Source organism: Lichenostomus cassidix, chromosome 2 (genome assembly GCF_008360975.1).
Source record: "Lichenostomus cassidix isolate B80296 chromosome 2, HeHo_3.0, whole genome shotgun sequence".
NCBI lineage: Eukaryota > Metazoa > Chordata > Aves > Passeriformes > Meliphagidae > Lichenostomus > Lichenostomus cassidix.
The window spans coordinates 86,982,538-87,000,602 of NC_139482.1; the positions used below are offsets into that span (position 1 = coordinate 86,982,538).

Genomic DNA, 18,065 nt, shown 5'->3' on the forward strand with positions numbered 1-18,065 from the left:
TGTGCAGGAAAAAAACCATGGGAAATGAGGCTAGATTTGTGAATGATAATAATAATTTGTCAAGCTGTTTGGTACAAGGATGAAAATACAATAAACCTGATTTTAAAAGTTGAGATAGGAAGATTGGCTACTGACATGAAATGGAAAAATGTGGAAGTGATTTAAGGGTATTAAAGAAATGTACAAGAGACTGCAGTACAATAATTTATATAGCAGGAGCAACAAAATAAAGTACAAGAAACACTAGAAAAAGCTGTATCTATTAAGAAACATGGCAATCATTTTGATAGTCCTGTGAAGAAAAGATGGATAAACTATCTCTTGTTACATGTTTCCACTTAAATTTCACCTTGACTTAGAAAAAGCTGTTTCCTTAGTACACTGCTCTTGGATTATGTTTAAATGGGGAATATCTTCTGCTAGTGGTACTCAGACACATATATTAAAATCCCCATTTCCAATGACATTTTCTAGAGTTCAAGTTTCCTTATGAATTACCACATGAAATTACATGTTTCAGTGTATTCAATCCGAATACTAATCACACACTAAACAAGCTTTTTAAAAAAAATTAAAAATAAAACCTTTTGGAATCACATAGACATATCTGAAGAGACAATGCAGAAGAAGCTCAAGAGAGGTGCTCAAAATCAATCACAGAAGCACAGAGGCTGGAAAGGACCCCTGGGAATCTCAAATCCAACCTCAGGCCTAAAGCATGTCCAGCTGGAGCAGGTTGCTCAGGGCCTTCACCAGTAGGGTTTGGATACCTGTAAGGATTGAGGTTCCTTACTGCAATTCAGCAGGGAAAAAACCTGACTAGAGCTGCTGTTTATGTGATAAATAATGACCCAGGTGTTTCAGCCACCAGCAAAGAAATGGAAAGGTGACACACAGATAAGGTAATCGTATTAACTCTGGCCATGGTGACCTGGCATTTCATTTGAAATGGAGTAGTTCTGTTCCTAACTGCTCTGCCTCTATTTTATTATTGGGAAAACACTTTAAAAACATAAAAAAGCAAAACCCATAGCAGCTGAAAGAAGAAAAAAAAAGTGATATAGCTTGAAGCACATTGACTGAGAATGTCAATGCAACATGTTGTTTTTACTTTTCAAGAAAGTTATCCTCATTCCTGACCTATCTTTGAAAGCTTTGAGCCTCTCCAGGCAGAACTTTAAGTCTCCACAGTTCAAGAGGGATTATGGACCGCATCAGTAATGCCCTAAACATGAACTTTTAAATATTGGCTTTTCAAATAACAACCAAAGGATCAGATGAGGCCAAGTATAAATATTGGCCTATGAACAGTGACTCAGACTGTCTGCATGACTCTTTGGTGTTTAAGGGGAACTAGTATCCAGCTGTCATATTTGATTATTTTAGTTAAAATCCCTCATACCAAGATTAGACATTGTGTACCCAGCCTGACTTGTAAGTCAATTTCCTTTGTTTCTAACTCTGTAGTAGAAGGTTAAAGCAGACCCTTCTTCTGATTCAGTAAAAAAAGCCCTTGAAACAGTGGGAGCCTCAGATACCTGAAAGGTTTATAATTAGTCAGCCTCTGCAAACTCCTTAAAAGATACCAGAAATTAAATACTGCTTAAGGTTCCACATACCTTTCCCCTCTTAATTAAAGAAAGTATAAAAGCAGAACTGAGATCTAAACCAAATTTCAGATATTTTTATCTGCTGTGCAATCTCAGGAGTCATGTATCAATTACCTCTAGAAAAGCTGCTTGGAAACTAGAGCCTGCCTGGGTGAAATTAAAGCAGGTTTTCTCCTTGGCTTGCAAATGATGCAGGAGCACCCCGGGATTCCATGATTTCTATGCCCTGTCATCCTGACTTTCACTGAGAGCTGCACTTCAAAGCCTCTTTGGTTTCAAAAATCAGAAACAGAGGTCAGAATGATAATGTTTCCCTGTTCTTTTTATTTCTGTATTAATAGATTAACTGAACATTCACTGTACCAACATCCAATTCAGAAATAATGCGTGGTCTCGCATGGCAAGAGCCAGGTGAATGCAGCCAGCCTCTGCATTTACCAGTCCAGAACCAGAACCCCCCAGCAGCATTCACAGCACACACCCAGAAGAGGTGCAAAGGCAGGAAGCATCAATCTGCACACAATGAAAGGTCAGATATTCACATCATGGGATATGTGGGACATTGTGCTTCTGAATACACATCCATAAACAATTGAAAGGAATTAAGGGCTTTTTTTTACCATTTCCTTTTTTCACCTCTAGCCTTTCCCAAGGTCTATAATTTTATATATACCTATATATCAATATGTATTTAATATTTGTTAGAATACTATGGGATAAAGCCCTGGATACAAGAGTGACACAAGGAGCTGGTTAAGATTCAAGGGTCATTCATTCCAAGCCTAGGAATGACGCATCTCAACAAAGAGGAAGTCAGGCAAAAATGCCAAGAGGCCTGCACGGATAACAAGGAGCCTCTGGACAAACTGAAACACAGAAAGGAAGCCTACAGGAAGGGAATGCTGAAGGGAATGGCCTTCAGCAAGAAGCAAGAACAGGTAGCCTGGGAGGAATACAGAGAGGTTGTCTGAGCTGCTAGGCATCAGGCTAGAAATGGTAAAGCCCTGAGAGAATTAAATCTGGACAGGTGCATCAAAGGCAACAGGAAAAACTGTACATCAGTAGTAAAAGGAAGACTAGGGAAAACAGGGGCCCTCTCCAGAAGGGAACAGGACAGCTGGTTACCCAGGATATGGAGAAGGCTGAAGTACTCCATGACTTTTTCGCCTTTGTCATGACCAGCAAGTGCTCCAGCCACACTGTCACAGAAGGAAAAGGCAGGAACTGGAAAAATGAACTGACCACTGTTGGAAAAGAACAGGTTTGAGATCATCCAAGGAACCTGAAGGTGACCAAGTCCATGGGACCTGATGAGATGTGTCTGTGGGTCCTGAGGGAATTGGATGAAGCCACTTTCCATAGTATTTGAGAAGTCGTGGCAGTCAGGTGACGTTCTCATTAACTGGAATCCCACTTTTAAAAAGGGAGAAAAAGAAGACCTGGGAAACTATATGTTGGTCAGTCTTACCTTGGTGCTCAGCCAGATCATGGACAATCATTCTGGAAGTTATGCTAAGGCACATGTTAAATAAGAAGGTGATTCCTGCCAGCTAACATGGTTTCACTAAGGGCAAACCATGTCTGTTATATTTGGTGGCCTGTTATAATGGTGCTATAGCACTGGTGGCAAAGGGACGAGCAAATGATGGACTATCTACCTGGACTTTTGGAAAGCACTTGACACTGTCTTGCCTGACATCCTTGTTCCCAAACTGAACAGGCATGGGTTTGACAGATGGACCACTGAGTAGATGGATGGATTGGCTGGATGATGACATCCAAAGTGTTGCCATCGATAGCTTGATATCCAAGTGGAGACCAGCGACAGGAGGTGTTCCTCAGGGGGTGATACTGGGACTGGTGCTGTTCAGTATCTTTGTCAGTGACGTGGGCAGTAGGATTGAGTGCACTTTCAGTGAGTTTGCTGATGACACCAGGCTGTGTGGTGTGACTGACACACGGGAGGGAAGGGATGCCAGAGAGACCTTGACAGGCTTGTGAGGTGGACCTGTGTGAATATCATAAATCTCAAAAATGCCAAGTAAAAGGTCCTGCACACAGGTCAGGGCAATCCCAAACACAAATACAGGCTGGGTGGAGAATGAACCGACATTAGCCCTGGGAAGAAGGACTTGGATGTGTTAGTTGATGAGAAGCCCAACATAACACAGCAATGAGTATGCTGGCAGCCCAGAAAGCCAACCATGTCCTGGGATTCATTCAAAGCAGCATTGCCAGCAGGTCAGGGGAGGTGATTCTGCCCCTCTGCTCTGCTCTCGTGAGACCTCATCTGGAGTGCTGTGTCCAGCTCTGGGGCACCCAACATAGGAAGGAAATGGATCTGTTTGAGTGAGTCCAAAAGAGGGTCATGAAAATGCTCAGAGGGCAGGAGTACTTCTCTTACAAAGACAGGCTGAGAGTTGGGGTTTTTCAGCATGGAAAAGAGAGGGTTCAGGGGAGACCTCACAGCAGCCTTCCTGTACCTGGAGGAGGCCTCCAAGAGAGCTGGAGAGAGGCTTTTTGCAAGGGCATGTATTGCAAGGACAAGGGGCAATTTAAAGCTGAAAGAGGGCAGGTTTAGATTGGCTATAAGGAAGAATTTTTTGCTATGAGGGTAGTGAGGCACAGGCAACCTCCCAGAAAAGTTTTCTATGTCCCATCCCTGCAAGGTTTAAGGCCAGGTTGGATGGGCATCTGAGTAACCTGGTCTAGTGGAAGGTGTCTGGGCCCACAGCAGAGGGCTTGGATGACCTGAGATGATCTTTAAGGTCCCTTCCAACCCAAACTGTTCTATGATTCTGTGATGAAATGCTGAGCTCTAGCATTGCCTTTGTGCAGAGGTGAGACAGGAAGAAAGACCCTTTACTTTATTTATGTAAGGTGTTGCTGACACGAAGGAGAAAGGCAGAGAGACCAAGCATCACTAAGAGCTGCACTTCAGTGTTCAGGGACTGGTGAAGCTTTTCTTATTGCCCAGCATTTCCTTACGTGTAGGTGTTTGATCTCCTTTAGGTGTCCTCCATTTTCTGTAGAAGAGCTTCAGAACTTCTTCAGAACCTCAGTCAGGGAATAAAAGTACCACAACTATTTGTTTTAGGTAATGTATCTTACTGAACTTGTTATTCTGATAAAGCTTCTCTTGAGGGCAAAGCACTGCACATTTCCAGTGAAATGCATAGACCTTACTTTGTAATTTCACTGAGGGTTGTTACACTGTGTGATCAACTTTGGCCTGGCTGCTTTGGGTGTAGACTTTCAAAAACAAAATCACAATTCCTCCGAGGCACCTTTAATACAAATTTAAAAATGCATGGATTGACCTTTATGTTACTGAATGAAGCCTTATATTTTTACCAGTTTTGGCAAGCTAGATCAAGAGAGGAAGGCAGATATTTCAGATGATGTTCTTTAGACAGGAAAAAAGGATAATAAGACAAACTGAGTTAAATGTGAAATACCTACCCAACTGCAAAAAAGCACAGGCCTCACAGCCCAGTGCATACACCAAGCCTGAAACATTCGTCTGATGCAAACAGTATCAGAAAATATCTTGTTTTGTTAAACAAAGCCTTACCTTTCTGCTACAGATTTCCTTGGGAAATAAAAATCCTCTCCTGCAAGGTAGGCAGCTGCAGTTCCACCTCCAAAATAGGTTTTCCTCAAGAGGGGAGCAATCCGGTTGTTTACCAATAACGCTCCTAAACCAGTTGGGAATCCAAAGATTTTATAGAATGAGATGGGGATAAAGTCAGCTTGGTGAATTCCCAGGTCTAATGGAGAACTGCTCACGTACGAAGCTGCATCTAGTAGAACAAACCACTTCCCCGGTATTTTTATGGGGCAGAGTTTTCCAGATTTTATGTCCTGTATCCATGAAAGGGGATATTTGGTACCAGAAAAATTGCTCTGAGCTGGATAAGAGAAAAGATGAGGTGTTGTGCAGTTTTGTTCTTCAGCCGGTAACCTGCTTTTTGCTAGCAGGATTTCCTTTGGTTTTATTGGAACAGACAAGACATTCATTGAGGCAGTTATGCCCCTCATGCCCACCACAGATGTGTGGCTGTCAGTTAGGTAACAAAATCGACTGCTCGGTTGCTTTGTGCCTTCAGGTATCCAAGGGAATGATTCTGCTATCAGCTTAAGTGCAGCTGTGCATCCAGATGTGAAAATGATGGTGTAATCCTCAGCAGTAGTGTGAAAGTGTTGCAATATTCTGAAAAATGAAAAAAAGAAAAATATCCATTTATTTTCTGATTTTTCTCTTTTATTGCTGAGTGATATATTTTGGTTTTTCTCCCCATAAGTTCTACTCTGACACCAGATATGAACAGAAGTAGACAACTTTTGCCAAATAGTACAATAAACTTCAACAAGGGAACCTGAATTGTTTCACCCACAAGAGACTCTTTCCAGTGTTGCAGTGAACGTGTCTGTGTTTTTGAGGATAGAAGCCAGTTCTTCCTGGCTCCAAATAGAGTGGCCAGTCTGGCCTCTCAGTGGGATCAGAATCAAGCCTGCATATAATTAAAATTACACTGTCCTTGAGAGAGACCAGTTTTACTGGCAAAGTATTAGGGTTTTCAGTTTACAAAATACTTAGAGCAGACAGAATATGTTTCAGTTAAGATAATCTACTTAAATAGTGGGCATCCAAATTAAGGGTCACAGTATTCAACAGGGAAACCTTAGCAAACAGCTTTGCTCCTTGCTTATGTTATTAACAATAGAAACATCAGGCAGCAAGAAGCAATACACATTTTCCATGTGCCTTAGCACAAAAGGCTGCAATCTCTGTATTCCACAAAGGTAGCCCAAACCAGAAGCAATTTAATGTTTTCCAATGAGCCGGACCATGAAGAGCAAAGGGGTCTCTTGAGACATGTCTATGCTACACATTCTTTGATGTCTTAACAGCACCTTGTTGGCTGTAAACTACCTTTTGTGAACACCATATGATATACCTTGTGGTACCCATGTTCGGTTGTGCATCTATTACTGTTTTGCAGTGTGCAAGATGAGTCTTTTCAGAGGCTGAGGGACAGATTCAGTTCAGTCACTTTTCTTACCTTTTTCACCTGATGGACTTCCACTGAATAATCTTTATAAAACTTTTACTAATATAAAGAGAAAATATAACAAATATCTAAGAGACATCAGCTTCAATGTATGGAGCAGAGCAAACAAAATTGAACCAGAGTTTACATGTTCCTGCTCAGAAATGCTCTCCAAGCACCTGGCAATCTGATCTATGGAATTCCAAGATGCAGACCAGCATTTAGAGAGTCTATGAATGCTGGTTTCCAATGTGTATAATTAAAAGTTTGCATGTTTTATATAAAAGGATATTCCCTTGCTGGTAGAGGCAGAGACTGAAGACACAGGTGCATTTCAATATAAGTTGCACAAAAGAAAAAATTCCAGTTAAAAATCCTGAAACATAGGACAGTGGTAAAATACTTTAAAATTTTATTTATCCAATCTGAAACACAAATGCTACAGGCAAAGGGTGTTAGAATTGTGTGGTGGGTGCAGCAGTCAGATAATAAACACTGGAAAAGAAACAATTACAATGGCTTTAATGATTTGCACTAAAAAAACACCCTACAAAGGCCCACTGAAATGATATAATAAGTACTCTTCTCAGTTGAAGAAAACTCTTATGGTAGTGGGAAGTACAAGACACAACAGATGGATTAATAGGCCCAAATGAGATTTGACTTTCTTGAGAACTTAAAGTTTTGAAAACTGATGCAAATGGTAGGTATTTTATGTCTTCTGGAAATAAAGAAAGAATTGCAGCTTTTATGAAGCATGGATTTAGGCTTTAGACATTCTGAGAAACCATTTGAAAGTATTCATAAGAATCTTTCTGAAATAGACGTGCTAGGGGATAGTTGCTGCAAGCATTCACAGCCCTAGACATAATTTTTAAAGACCATGTTCATAGAAACCAAACTTTTCTATTAGAGTTTAGAAACCCTGTTAGGGCTGAAGACAGGAACGATCACAGAAGTTTTTGTATTGGATATTGAGCTGACAGCCTGCCTCATTCATCGCTGTGACCTGCTCTTTCCGGTCACTGAATCACTCCCCCTTCCCCTACAGGGAGCTGTGCAGCCTCTCCCTCCATCACCTGCTTTACAGCTTGGAGCACGTGTATGTGTCCTATGGGACACCTGAGTGAAGGAACCTGAAACCCTCAGCCCAGCTGGCTGCAGGGTTACCACTCAGAAACATGCCCTGAATTTCAGTCCTGATATCAGCCTGCCTTTATTCTTCTTTCCTTGCGTTTACCTAGATACAGTAAAGGTGGAAAGAAGAGAAAACAAAAGTCCTAATTTCTTCTTCAGGGACAGAGAAGAAAAGCACTACACTTTTGTTTCTAGGGGAAAGGAATGGTGGAAAGTGGATTAGAAAGGAGGCTGAGTCTTTGTGATTATGGGCATAATTTTGTATATATTATTTGATGTGGTTTATTTTTGTATGCTCTACAGTCTTATTGGATAGGTCTTGAAATCATCACACTGATATAAACAAAACTGCAAAAAGGTTGTGCAATTCCAAGAAAAATGAACAACAACAACAACAATAAAGTAATCCAACAATAAAGTATCCAACTGTCTCTATTTTTACCTCTGTAAGCTGTAGGCCAAGTTATGTATTCACATGTAAGTGCACACACAGAATACACATTGAGCTAAAATCATAGTGATCGGAGCCAATTCTTAATATGTAACATGTTTTCATAAGAGTGAACTGACAAGAACAGCAACAAAAAGCAAGCTGAAGGCTATTATGAAGTCTGCTCCTCTTTTACTCTCTATAATTTCCCTGCTCTCCTCCCCACCCAGACTCTTTGTGCCATACTGTTATGATCCAAATAGTAAGGTTCTTTGGAAATATCTCTGCCTGAATTAAGGTGCAAACGAGACCATATGCCAGTCAATAGTATGTGTTTTATTTGATAGTAAATATGAGAGAGAGAGGGAGGAAAAGAGAGAAAAAGAGAAGTAGGAAAAGAGGTGGGGGGGACAGAAAGAAGGAGAAAGAAAATATCACCATCCGTGGATCACAACAATGTTGTGTTGATCCTCTCCAGCTGGTCTTCTTGGTGGTGGTGGTCCCCCCGAGAAGCACAGAATGCCATGGGTTAATATACACTCAGGCCAGGGGCAATGTCCAGGCATGTCCCCCAGGGGAGGGGCAGTCTCTAGCCGCAGACTCTGCTTGCATCACCTGCACTCCTGTGGTGCAAGACCTAGCACTTTGGGGGGTCTGTGATGGACTGTGACTCCCCCTCAGCTCCTCTCACGTGAAAGTCCCGTGGATGTGGCCTGTGGGGTTGGGGGTTCCACAGCTGGGCCAGTTTGTGTAATGGAGGATGGTTGTTTATTGCCTCTGACCAGAGGTTATGCCATGCACCCCAAACTTCCTCCTCCCCCCTCAGCTGGGGGGGAAGTCTGTGCAAACCTGGCTTCTGTGAGCTGTGCTCTGCCCCCACCCAAAACTCAAACAGGGATGATCCTTAGTCCAGCTGGTGGCTTTGGCCTTTGTGTATGCATACCTTTCCCTCAGTTTGAGATGATTGAACAATAGGTTTCCCTTTATCTAATCTCAGCAGTTTGACTCAGTCCAAAGTCCCAGTCAGGTATCTTCAGGAAGGCTTCTTTGATTGCACCTTCTTTATACACTTTTTTGTTATAATGAGCAAAACTTTGTAGCAATGTTTGAGGCATGAACTATTTCAGTCTCTGACACATGAAGGCTCAGTGCCAGGTGAGACACACCTGGGTAAAATGCCAAATTTTGCTTAAGAATAATACCTGGAGTTCTCCATCTGAATTTTATTTGCTTACCACAGCACCTAGTTCCACCAAAAGACGCTGTTAAATTACTACAGCTGGAATGCAGGAACAGTGGAATGGGATTTAATAATGGGATGCTGTTGCCCAACCATGAATATCAGAGCCAGTGAGTACTTTTATTAAACATTTTCAGAATTTTACAAAACAATAAGTACTATTTTGGATTGTTAAGGCTCACAAATAGTGACAGCTCTATGTTTAATTCATAAGTGACTGACAAAGCTCATTGGTATTTTAACTATATTTAGTTTTAATTCATTCAAATTCAGAAATAGCTGAACAGTTCTGAAATAAAATCCCTGACACAACACTGATGTATTCTCTATTCAGCTCAGTACCAGAAACTGACTTTCACAAGAAAAAAATAAAGCTGTAGGGTTAACTTTTCAAAAGTCTACAAATAAATTAGAGCTGCTTTTTCAAAAAGACATTTAAGTTCCTAGAGCTAGAGAAACAACCAAGTTATATTTCTAATTGACTAAGATAGGAAATAGATTATTTTGTGAATTAAATTAGATACCTATTGCATTTTCAGTCTCCAAATGCCTTATAAAATTGCTATGACTCCAGTTCTTGCAAAAGAGTTGGAATTTTTAAAGTCAGACTTACATTTTGATTGAACTATTTCTAACCTTGAAAAGGAAAACAAATAAATAAATAGCAACTAAGTTTAGGGAATTTCCTTCTCCAGAATGATTTCTGATGTGCAGAGCAGAAAAGCTTCAAGCACCTCAGAATAAGGTTTATAAAATGAATACTACAAACTCCTGAACTAGAGCAGCACTCCCATGATAAAATCAGAGCGCATGCAGGGATAGAAAACTGCAATACATCTCAATGACTTCTGCAGCCCACAGTACTACATCCTCTGTTTTGACATGGATATTGGGAAGCACTGGCTATTACACACAGAATTCCTAATGCTGTCTGTCTTCATTCAAGACATACCCCATTACAGTGAAATGCAGTACACCTTTATTACACTCCAGGAAGATTTATAGCCATATTTAAGGTCGCCGTTGGCAGCAGGACTAAAGACTTGCGGTAGAAAACTGATAACTTGATCTACTACAGCTCACAGCTGCAAAGAGCAGTGGCATTTTACAGTATTACAAATTTCCACTTTTCAAAGGACTCTTTGGGAGGAACAACTAAGAGGGTAATAGTTTCATTAAACATGAATACAACTGTGCCATCATTTACAAGATGGAGAAAGGCTGAAGAACTAAACCCAGTCCCTTGTTGGGTCAGGCTGGCAAGGTGGGGGAGGAAGCTGCAAACTCCTTCTTTGCAGTGCATTGAAGACCCACCACAAGCAGCCACCTCTTCTCCTCCTCCTCTCAAAATCCCCAGGAGCACAGATCGCAACATAGATCATGAAAGCTGTCCAGAAAGCAGGCACTGAAAATGCCCCACTTGACCACACTTCCCTGTGGGTGTTTCTATTCTGAGACCTCTCTGTTAGCTGGTGTTTATTCATTTTTAAAAGTTGCCATGAGACTTTTGTATCTTTATGACAACAGTTGAGCCAAAATGCCTTTCCACTTCAAAGTAAACACTGGCAAAGAAAGTCAATTTTCAACACAACCAAGCCTACTGCCTCATTTTATATATTTAATACACACAAAATGAACATCAGGCTTTATATTTAAAGATTTCTATAATCAAGTCATATATTTAGATGGAAATAGTCACATTATCTAACTTATGCAAAAGTGCAGATTAATAGTTTTATTAGAACTATCACTCCACAGTGCCACTGGCAGCTCTGCAGAAGGTAAAGGCTACTATTTGCTCAGCTACCTTAGGGACACTGTGACACTCAAAGTTAGATGAGAGAGATGCTCTCCAAAGCTGCTGCATGGCTACCATTCCCTCATGCAAGAAGCCTCATGTTCTTCCTTGACATCAGCTCTTTGTAGCTCTCAGCAGATCAGTAGCAGCTCTCTCACAAACTTAGATATTCCCATACTATACCATTTCCATTACAGCCTCCAGAAATTCAGTGGATTGACATGGCTTTTCTTCCATGCTGGTAGGCTTAAAGTACTTCTAAAATATGTTTTATATCAATTTCTCTCTATTCAAGCCTACCTTTTGAAAACAGCTGTAAAAAGCTGAAGAGCAACTTTGCTAGGTTTGCTTCCCTCCAGACTTTAATTCCAAGTGGTGGAAACATTTCTATCTCTAGTTGGTGAGATCAAAATATGGTCAAGGAGTTTGTGGTTTACATGCTTTATAATTGTATTCACAATTTCATTTGGATTGTTTATGAGTTTCCATAAATATCATCAGTACAGTGATTCTCTAGTAAGTAGTTGATCTATATAAAAAAACCCTTATAAAAATTTAAATATGGCCATTGTAACAAGAGATTCAGATTTGAAGACAGAAGGATAGTTACCTATTCAACAGGTAAGTTTAAGTAGCACTTTATAAAGCAAACTTTTCAGCTGCACATTTACATCTACATTTTTTGAAACATTTTTTTCAGCGTCATGCTACCCAGATTCACAAATTCAGCTTGGACTTGTATTGAGAGATGCTTACCTTGGGCCTTAGAAATATTATCACATTGTTTTCTGTTTCATGGAAACTCTGTGCAGATGTAACATGTTGTTATTTAATGAATAGGTTTTGTAGGTATAAAATTAAAAAAATTACTTTTGAGTCAGAAAATACATGATTTTTATTTAAATTCTTTTAAATTTCATTTTATTTTATTTAAATTCTTTAACTGACATTTTAATACTTTCTGCACACATTTGCAAGTGGGAAGTATAGACAGAGGCTGCATCTACATTTCTGGGTAAGAGCATTTTAACATTCCTCATTTATTAATTAAGAGTCAGCTGCAGTGATCAAAGCAGCCAACAGAAAAACTCCCATCAACTTTTGTGAGAGTTCCTCAGGTCTTGTAAATCACTGTGGCTGTTCTGGAGCAGGACCCAGCCCCTGCTTTCAGGCTTAACCTCATGTGCAGCAGCAATTTTGTACATGTTTTTCTCTCTATGTTTATAGAGAAAAAGGAAAAGAAGATGTGGTTCTCTTCAATGAAGAAGGATACCACAGAAAAGGATACACTCAACATAAAATGCAAATTTTCTTTAACTTCTGTCACTGACAGAAGTGATAGCTTACATCTATATCCATGAGAGGAATGCTCCAGTTTAAAACACTAAAAAGACAGGCCTTCTGGGTACAAAATATATCTTATTTTGTAAAGACAAGGTCTATTCAATAGAGTATCTCAAAGCACCAAGTTATATTCTTCTTGTAAACTCCTAATCCAAAGAAAAGAAAATTAAAATCTATAAACGCTTTAAAGAATCAAACATACTCAAGCAGGAAAAAAAAATTACCAAATCTGTCTTCCTCCAGAAAAACATTTACTTAATGAAAAAAGCTGTTGAAAAGGCTTAGTTTTGGTTGGGTTTGTTTGTTTGATTGGTTAGTTTTGTTGGTTTGGTTTGGTTTTGGGGGGTTTGTGTTTTTTGGGGTTTTTTTTGGTGGGTGTTTTTGTGGGTTTTAGTTCTTTTGGTTGGTTGGTTGGTTTTGGTTCATTCTGTTTTGTTTTCTTTTGTTTTTTTACTTACAGCAATGTTTTTAACAGAAATCTATACTATATCACCTCTGCAACCTGTGCAGCTAATCCAGTGGAGATCCACAAATTTGAAGGATTTGCCCATGGATTAATACCAGCATGGGAAAGAGCACTGGGATAAATAATCCTTTATAGTTCTCTCTCAAAGCTTCCTCAGTCAGTCCCCTTTTCTGTTTCAATTTCCTTTCTCATACTGACAATGCACAAATTTAAATTTTTCAGAGTACATGCTAACAGTGAAATAACTGCACACTGCCTTGTTTATCCTCACTAGTTACATACACATAAACTTTTTTTCTGACCATTTTGTTTGAAAGGCACTCATTCTGAACTCAGCTTATTCCCCTTAGTGCTTGCATATGAGTGATTAGGATTTTACCCATTGACATGGCTGTTGTTTATTTGTTCCCTGGAGACAAAATAAATGATTAGACGGAACGTACCTCTTAAGTTCCACTTGGCACAGGCAGGTGATGGAAAAATGCCCTCCTTGTATTTGAAAGCATTACTTTCTTTTGGCATTCACTCTCAGCCATCTGATTTGAAGCATTATAATCCCTTACATTTATTCCCCTGTCCAATTCACTGGAGACACACTGTGGAAATACCTGTTTGCTTACAGAGGGTCATAGTCAGTCTTCACCAAACAAATCCCCTCTCCAGCTCTGCAAAGCTGGCAGCACAGCAGAATGCCTGGTGTTTCCCTCACACAACAGCTTTAAAAGAGCAGGAGCTCTTTAATGGCCACAAAACATCTTCCTGCAGGAAAAGATGCTTTGATGAACAAAGCCTATGAGAAAGCACACATCCTGAGTGAGAGGTGTTGACCCTCATTACTCATTTCAAAGTGCACATACAGAAGGTGTTCAGTGTCACTCCTGGCACACTGGCAGAGCAAACTACAAATAAGGGTGGTATTATGGCTCTGCATGTAATCAAAAGAGCAGAACAATCAGAAGGACTCAAAATCCACAAAATCCCATACTACAAGTGACCTGTTGGTACAGTTTGCTCTAACATACAACTGTAACTCCTCTCACTGACAAGTTTCTAATGCCTGTAACTTCCTAGATATAGCAAAAACCCCTGGGTAACTGTTTTCTTTGAAATTAAATGTTATTTTTCTGTGTAGCGAGGGAAGATCAATAGTTACGTGATTTTAAAACCACTTTGTAGATATTTTTTCTGAGTAAGATCAGCCAGATCTGTTTATTTCAGTACTTGAACAACTGCCAAAAATTTGTAAAAACACCCATGAAACCTAGTATTTTCATTAATTAGGACACAAATGTCTCTGAAAATTTATACCATAGGTTCTTTAAAGGAAAATTCACCACCTGCTATTCAAGTAATCAGAAAAGAAAGAGAAAAAATAACCCATATTTTAGGAAACTGTTTAAGCAGAACTAGCCATAAACATCAAACAGTTCATGAACTAACCATTCCAAAATGTATTTGCACAAACTAATTGCCAAACTGAAAAATCACAAATTAATATGAATCAGTTTTTAAATAATTCGTGTATTAGAATTCAAGCTATTTCTGTACAAGATCGCAGGAGTCATTACGAGGAGGCAAAGTTAAAAACAAGCATAGAAGATTTCGTGCATGGACTAGCATATCACCTCGGTCTAGGCAACTTCAGCATGAGATATTTTCAATACAGTAGCTTCCTCATAAGTTAAATCAAACACCTAAAGTCACTGCATTTTCCCTTTCCAAATTCCTCTTACCTGGCACGGACCGTAAGTTTTATATTTAGGCATCACATGAACAGAAATGAGGAACACAACAAGATTTGCTTCAATGGTGAACACTCAAAACAGCACAATACCAGCCAGAGATGTAATTTCTACCACGAATAGGTGCAATATCCTATTCACAGGCTACAGGAACAAATTAAAGGGTGTGCATATGGAAATTTGTATCACCCTTGGACATCTACACTGTGGACACCAGAGCACATCACTCTTTAGAGCCACCCAAAGACCACAGGCCCTGCACCAAGAAGCTCATCTGACCTAAGACAGAGGTCTGCTTCAGGCTAAGATGTCTCACCCTGGACATGTCCAGATCTTTCCATTCATATGAAAGGCATCTAAATGCCTTGTGCACCATACACAGCCACGCTTATTCAGCTCAACCTCAGCATCTTTGGAGCACAATCATTCCTCTTCCCAATCTTACTTAGTAAGTCCTGATCTCTGACCTTTTCATGTGTTCCAAGCTCCTGCTAGGGAGACTCAGTGTTGCAGTGTCTAATTAATGCCGCTAATGACAGCAAGCATCACTGCCATAAGGCCTGCCTACCTGCCACAGAGATATTTGCTGGTAACTGGTCAGAAGTTACTACACTTTGTTTTCTGATTCTTGGAAAGTGGAGCATAACAGTTGGCTATTTTCATCAGCATAACAAGTATAAATTTGTAAAGGCTTTTTCAGGAAAAAAGATTAAAAAAAAAAGAAAGAAAAGCATACTTAGGTGTTTTGATTGTTCCACCTTCTCAAGTTTTTACAGTGGCTAACCTTTTAAGTAACAGCAGATAATAAATTAAATATTCTTTAGGGTGCTAAAAAAAACTTCATAAACTGGCCTATTTTTTTTAAAACTTAAATAACATACCATTGCTTCCAATCTTTTTTAAACACTATTTTTTGTTTAACTTTTATTTAGTGGAATTTGTTTCCAGATCAGTTGTGGCCTTTAAACCGTGTACTTCTGTGATGTCTTCAGCCATGGTGGTTTGTAGTTGTTTTGTAGCCATTTAAAAAACTATACCAATTTTTTCCTGGAACAGTGTGTCACATACCCCAGTCACTCTGACTCCAGCCAATCTCTTTTCCCTGTAGGTGCCAGAGAATGGACATGTGACAATGAGTCCCATGACCTGTTTACAAAATGGATTTGCTATCACATAAGCTTAACCTGCTTGTTGCCTGATATTTTAGATTGTAAGGCGTGAGTAACAAAGCATACCTGCAGAAGCATAACCCAGCAGCTCTCACACTCTCCAGCAACATTTAGGCTTATTCTGTGGTGCATGAGTCAAGCACAGACACATCCTCACTGAGTCTTCCATTACTTATTTAGTCTTTTTGGGGTGGTATTTCCTGGGAACAAGGTAGGTTTGCGAGGTAGGAGTGCTGTGTAGAGAAGCCTGTGCAACTCCCATGTACCAGGGTTTCTCTACACCTGCTCCAAGCAAGTCCATCCCGTCCTGAGTGCCAGTGATCTAAGTACTGCAGTTGTGACAAGGTGTGTGGGTCCCAAGCACTCCCACATTACTTGTGGTTATCAGAAAATGGATACACCAGCATCTGTAGCCTGTGAAGAGTTTATCTGCCCACCTCCTTGGTAGGATGAGCCACTTGGAAGACATCTTCCCAATGCTGAGATCTATCTGATGGTTTCTACTTCAATTCCTGCTCTGAAACAAGGCCTTGATCCTAATCTTGAAACATATCAACTACAAATAAATTTTGATCACATCAGTGATCACAAATGCATTGCCAACTCTTTAATATTAATATTTTTCTCTGGAAAAATTGCAAAATACAGGATGAAAGGAAACAAAGACACAATGCTTTCATGCCAAAAGGAGTCAACTACATAAAATGGACCCGTAGTGGTGATTAAGTACTCTGATCCCAAATGTCCAGAAGCCCAGGAACTGACCATTTCCAGGATAACCTTTTGGAACCTCCTTTACAACATATTGCCACAGTATGACTGATGGTCTGACCACAAAAAAAATCAGACCCCCTGCCAGAGCTTTCTTGCTCAAGAGAAAAAAAAGAGTTATGAAGAAAGGATAATTTCTTGCAATTCATAAAAGGTCTGTACACTGAGTTCACAATTATTTGAGAAATACTTGGGCCCAGAACTTCAGAGGTACTCAGGTGCTTAAGTGGGAATTACATAATTTTGTGAATCTGGGTCTCAGTTACTATGGTGACAGGGACTATGGGAAATGCTCGTACATATATATAGGCCTTATTTCATCAAGGGTAGCTTTTCAAGTACTGTGCTTTTGTCTGGAAATTACTTTAGATGAAGATGTTAATCTGAAATCATCTCAGTCTGCTTTCAAAATACAGAGGGCTTACATAAATCTGTTTACGCATTTCAACAGCATTTTACTTTACATGGCATAGGTATCCCACCAAATCAGACAAATCCTCAACAGCAGTTTGCACTTCACCTTGCTGTGGAGAAAAGCCACAAGAGTGAAGCTTGGAAGACAGCTGGCCACGATTTATTTGCCATTTGTTTTTCATGTGATGTGATGTCCCAGTTCAGCAGCGTAGCTCTGATTCTACTTTCTTGGAAGAACATGGAAGCAGTTTTCACAAAACTGTAAAAACTTTCTGAAGGGCACCGACAATAATATGAAGAACACAGCCAGTAAGTCTTGGCACATGAATTCCTGAAACCTGCAAGACTCATAATTTGGTAAAACAGTGCATTATCCAATCACTTGTGAGACAAAAATAATACGATATCATCGATTCTTTGTGAAACCATCTTGGTGACCCTAATTACAGAAGCACTCAAATGTGAAAGGCTTTTCTGCTTGTTTGTTGAGCTGACCAAAGGATTCTGTGTCAGTGTGCACTTGCTGCATGCTGTTCCCACTGAACCACATTCTTGTGTTGGCTCAAATAGCCCCAAGATTTCCCAGAAACTGTGAATGGATGTTTTTTCATATGGGAAACATCACTTCTGCCTGTCAAGTTGCTCTTCGTTCACCTTAAATCCCGACAATTGAGCTTCCAGTACTCCTGGCAGTTGACAGAGAAACTGTTTGACACATGATGAATGCAACAAGGCATAAATGGCTGTTGAGGGATAGCCTTAAAACAAAGCTGCTGGCAATCTACAACATCAGGGAAATAGAAACAATAAAAGCATTTTAAGGAGCTCACAAGTGACATTTTTGAATAATAAAATGAAAGAAGCTTACAGAAAACTTAAAACAAAACCTG

The 18,065-nt window shown here is 39.9% G+C and overlaps 1 protein-coding gene across 2 annotated transcripts in view; it reads right to left on the bottom strand.

The window, feature by feature from the left end:
• The window catches only part of MOCOS (molybdenum cofactor sulfurase), a 208,837-nt gene that overhangs the window by 119,241 nt on the left and 71,531 nt on the right, over positions 1–18,065 (bottom strand). For both annotated transcript variants that reach the window (XM_085052270.1, XM_085052271.1), the window contains one exon: positions 5,185–5,823. In XM_085052270.1, coding sequence (XP_084908396.1) covers positions 5,185–5,823 — 639 coding nt within the window. The remainder of the gene's footprint in view (positions 1–5,184; positions 5,824–18,065) is intronic.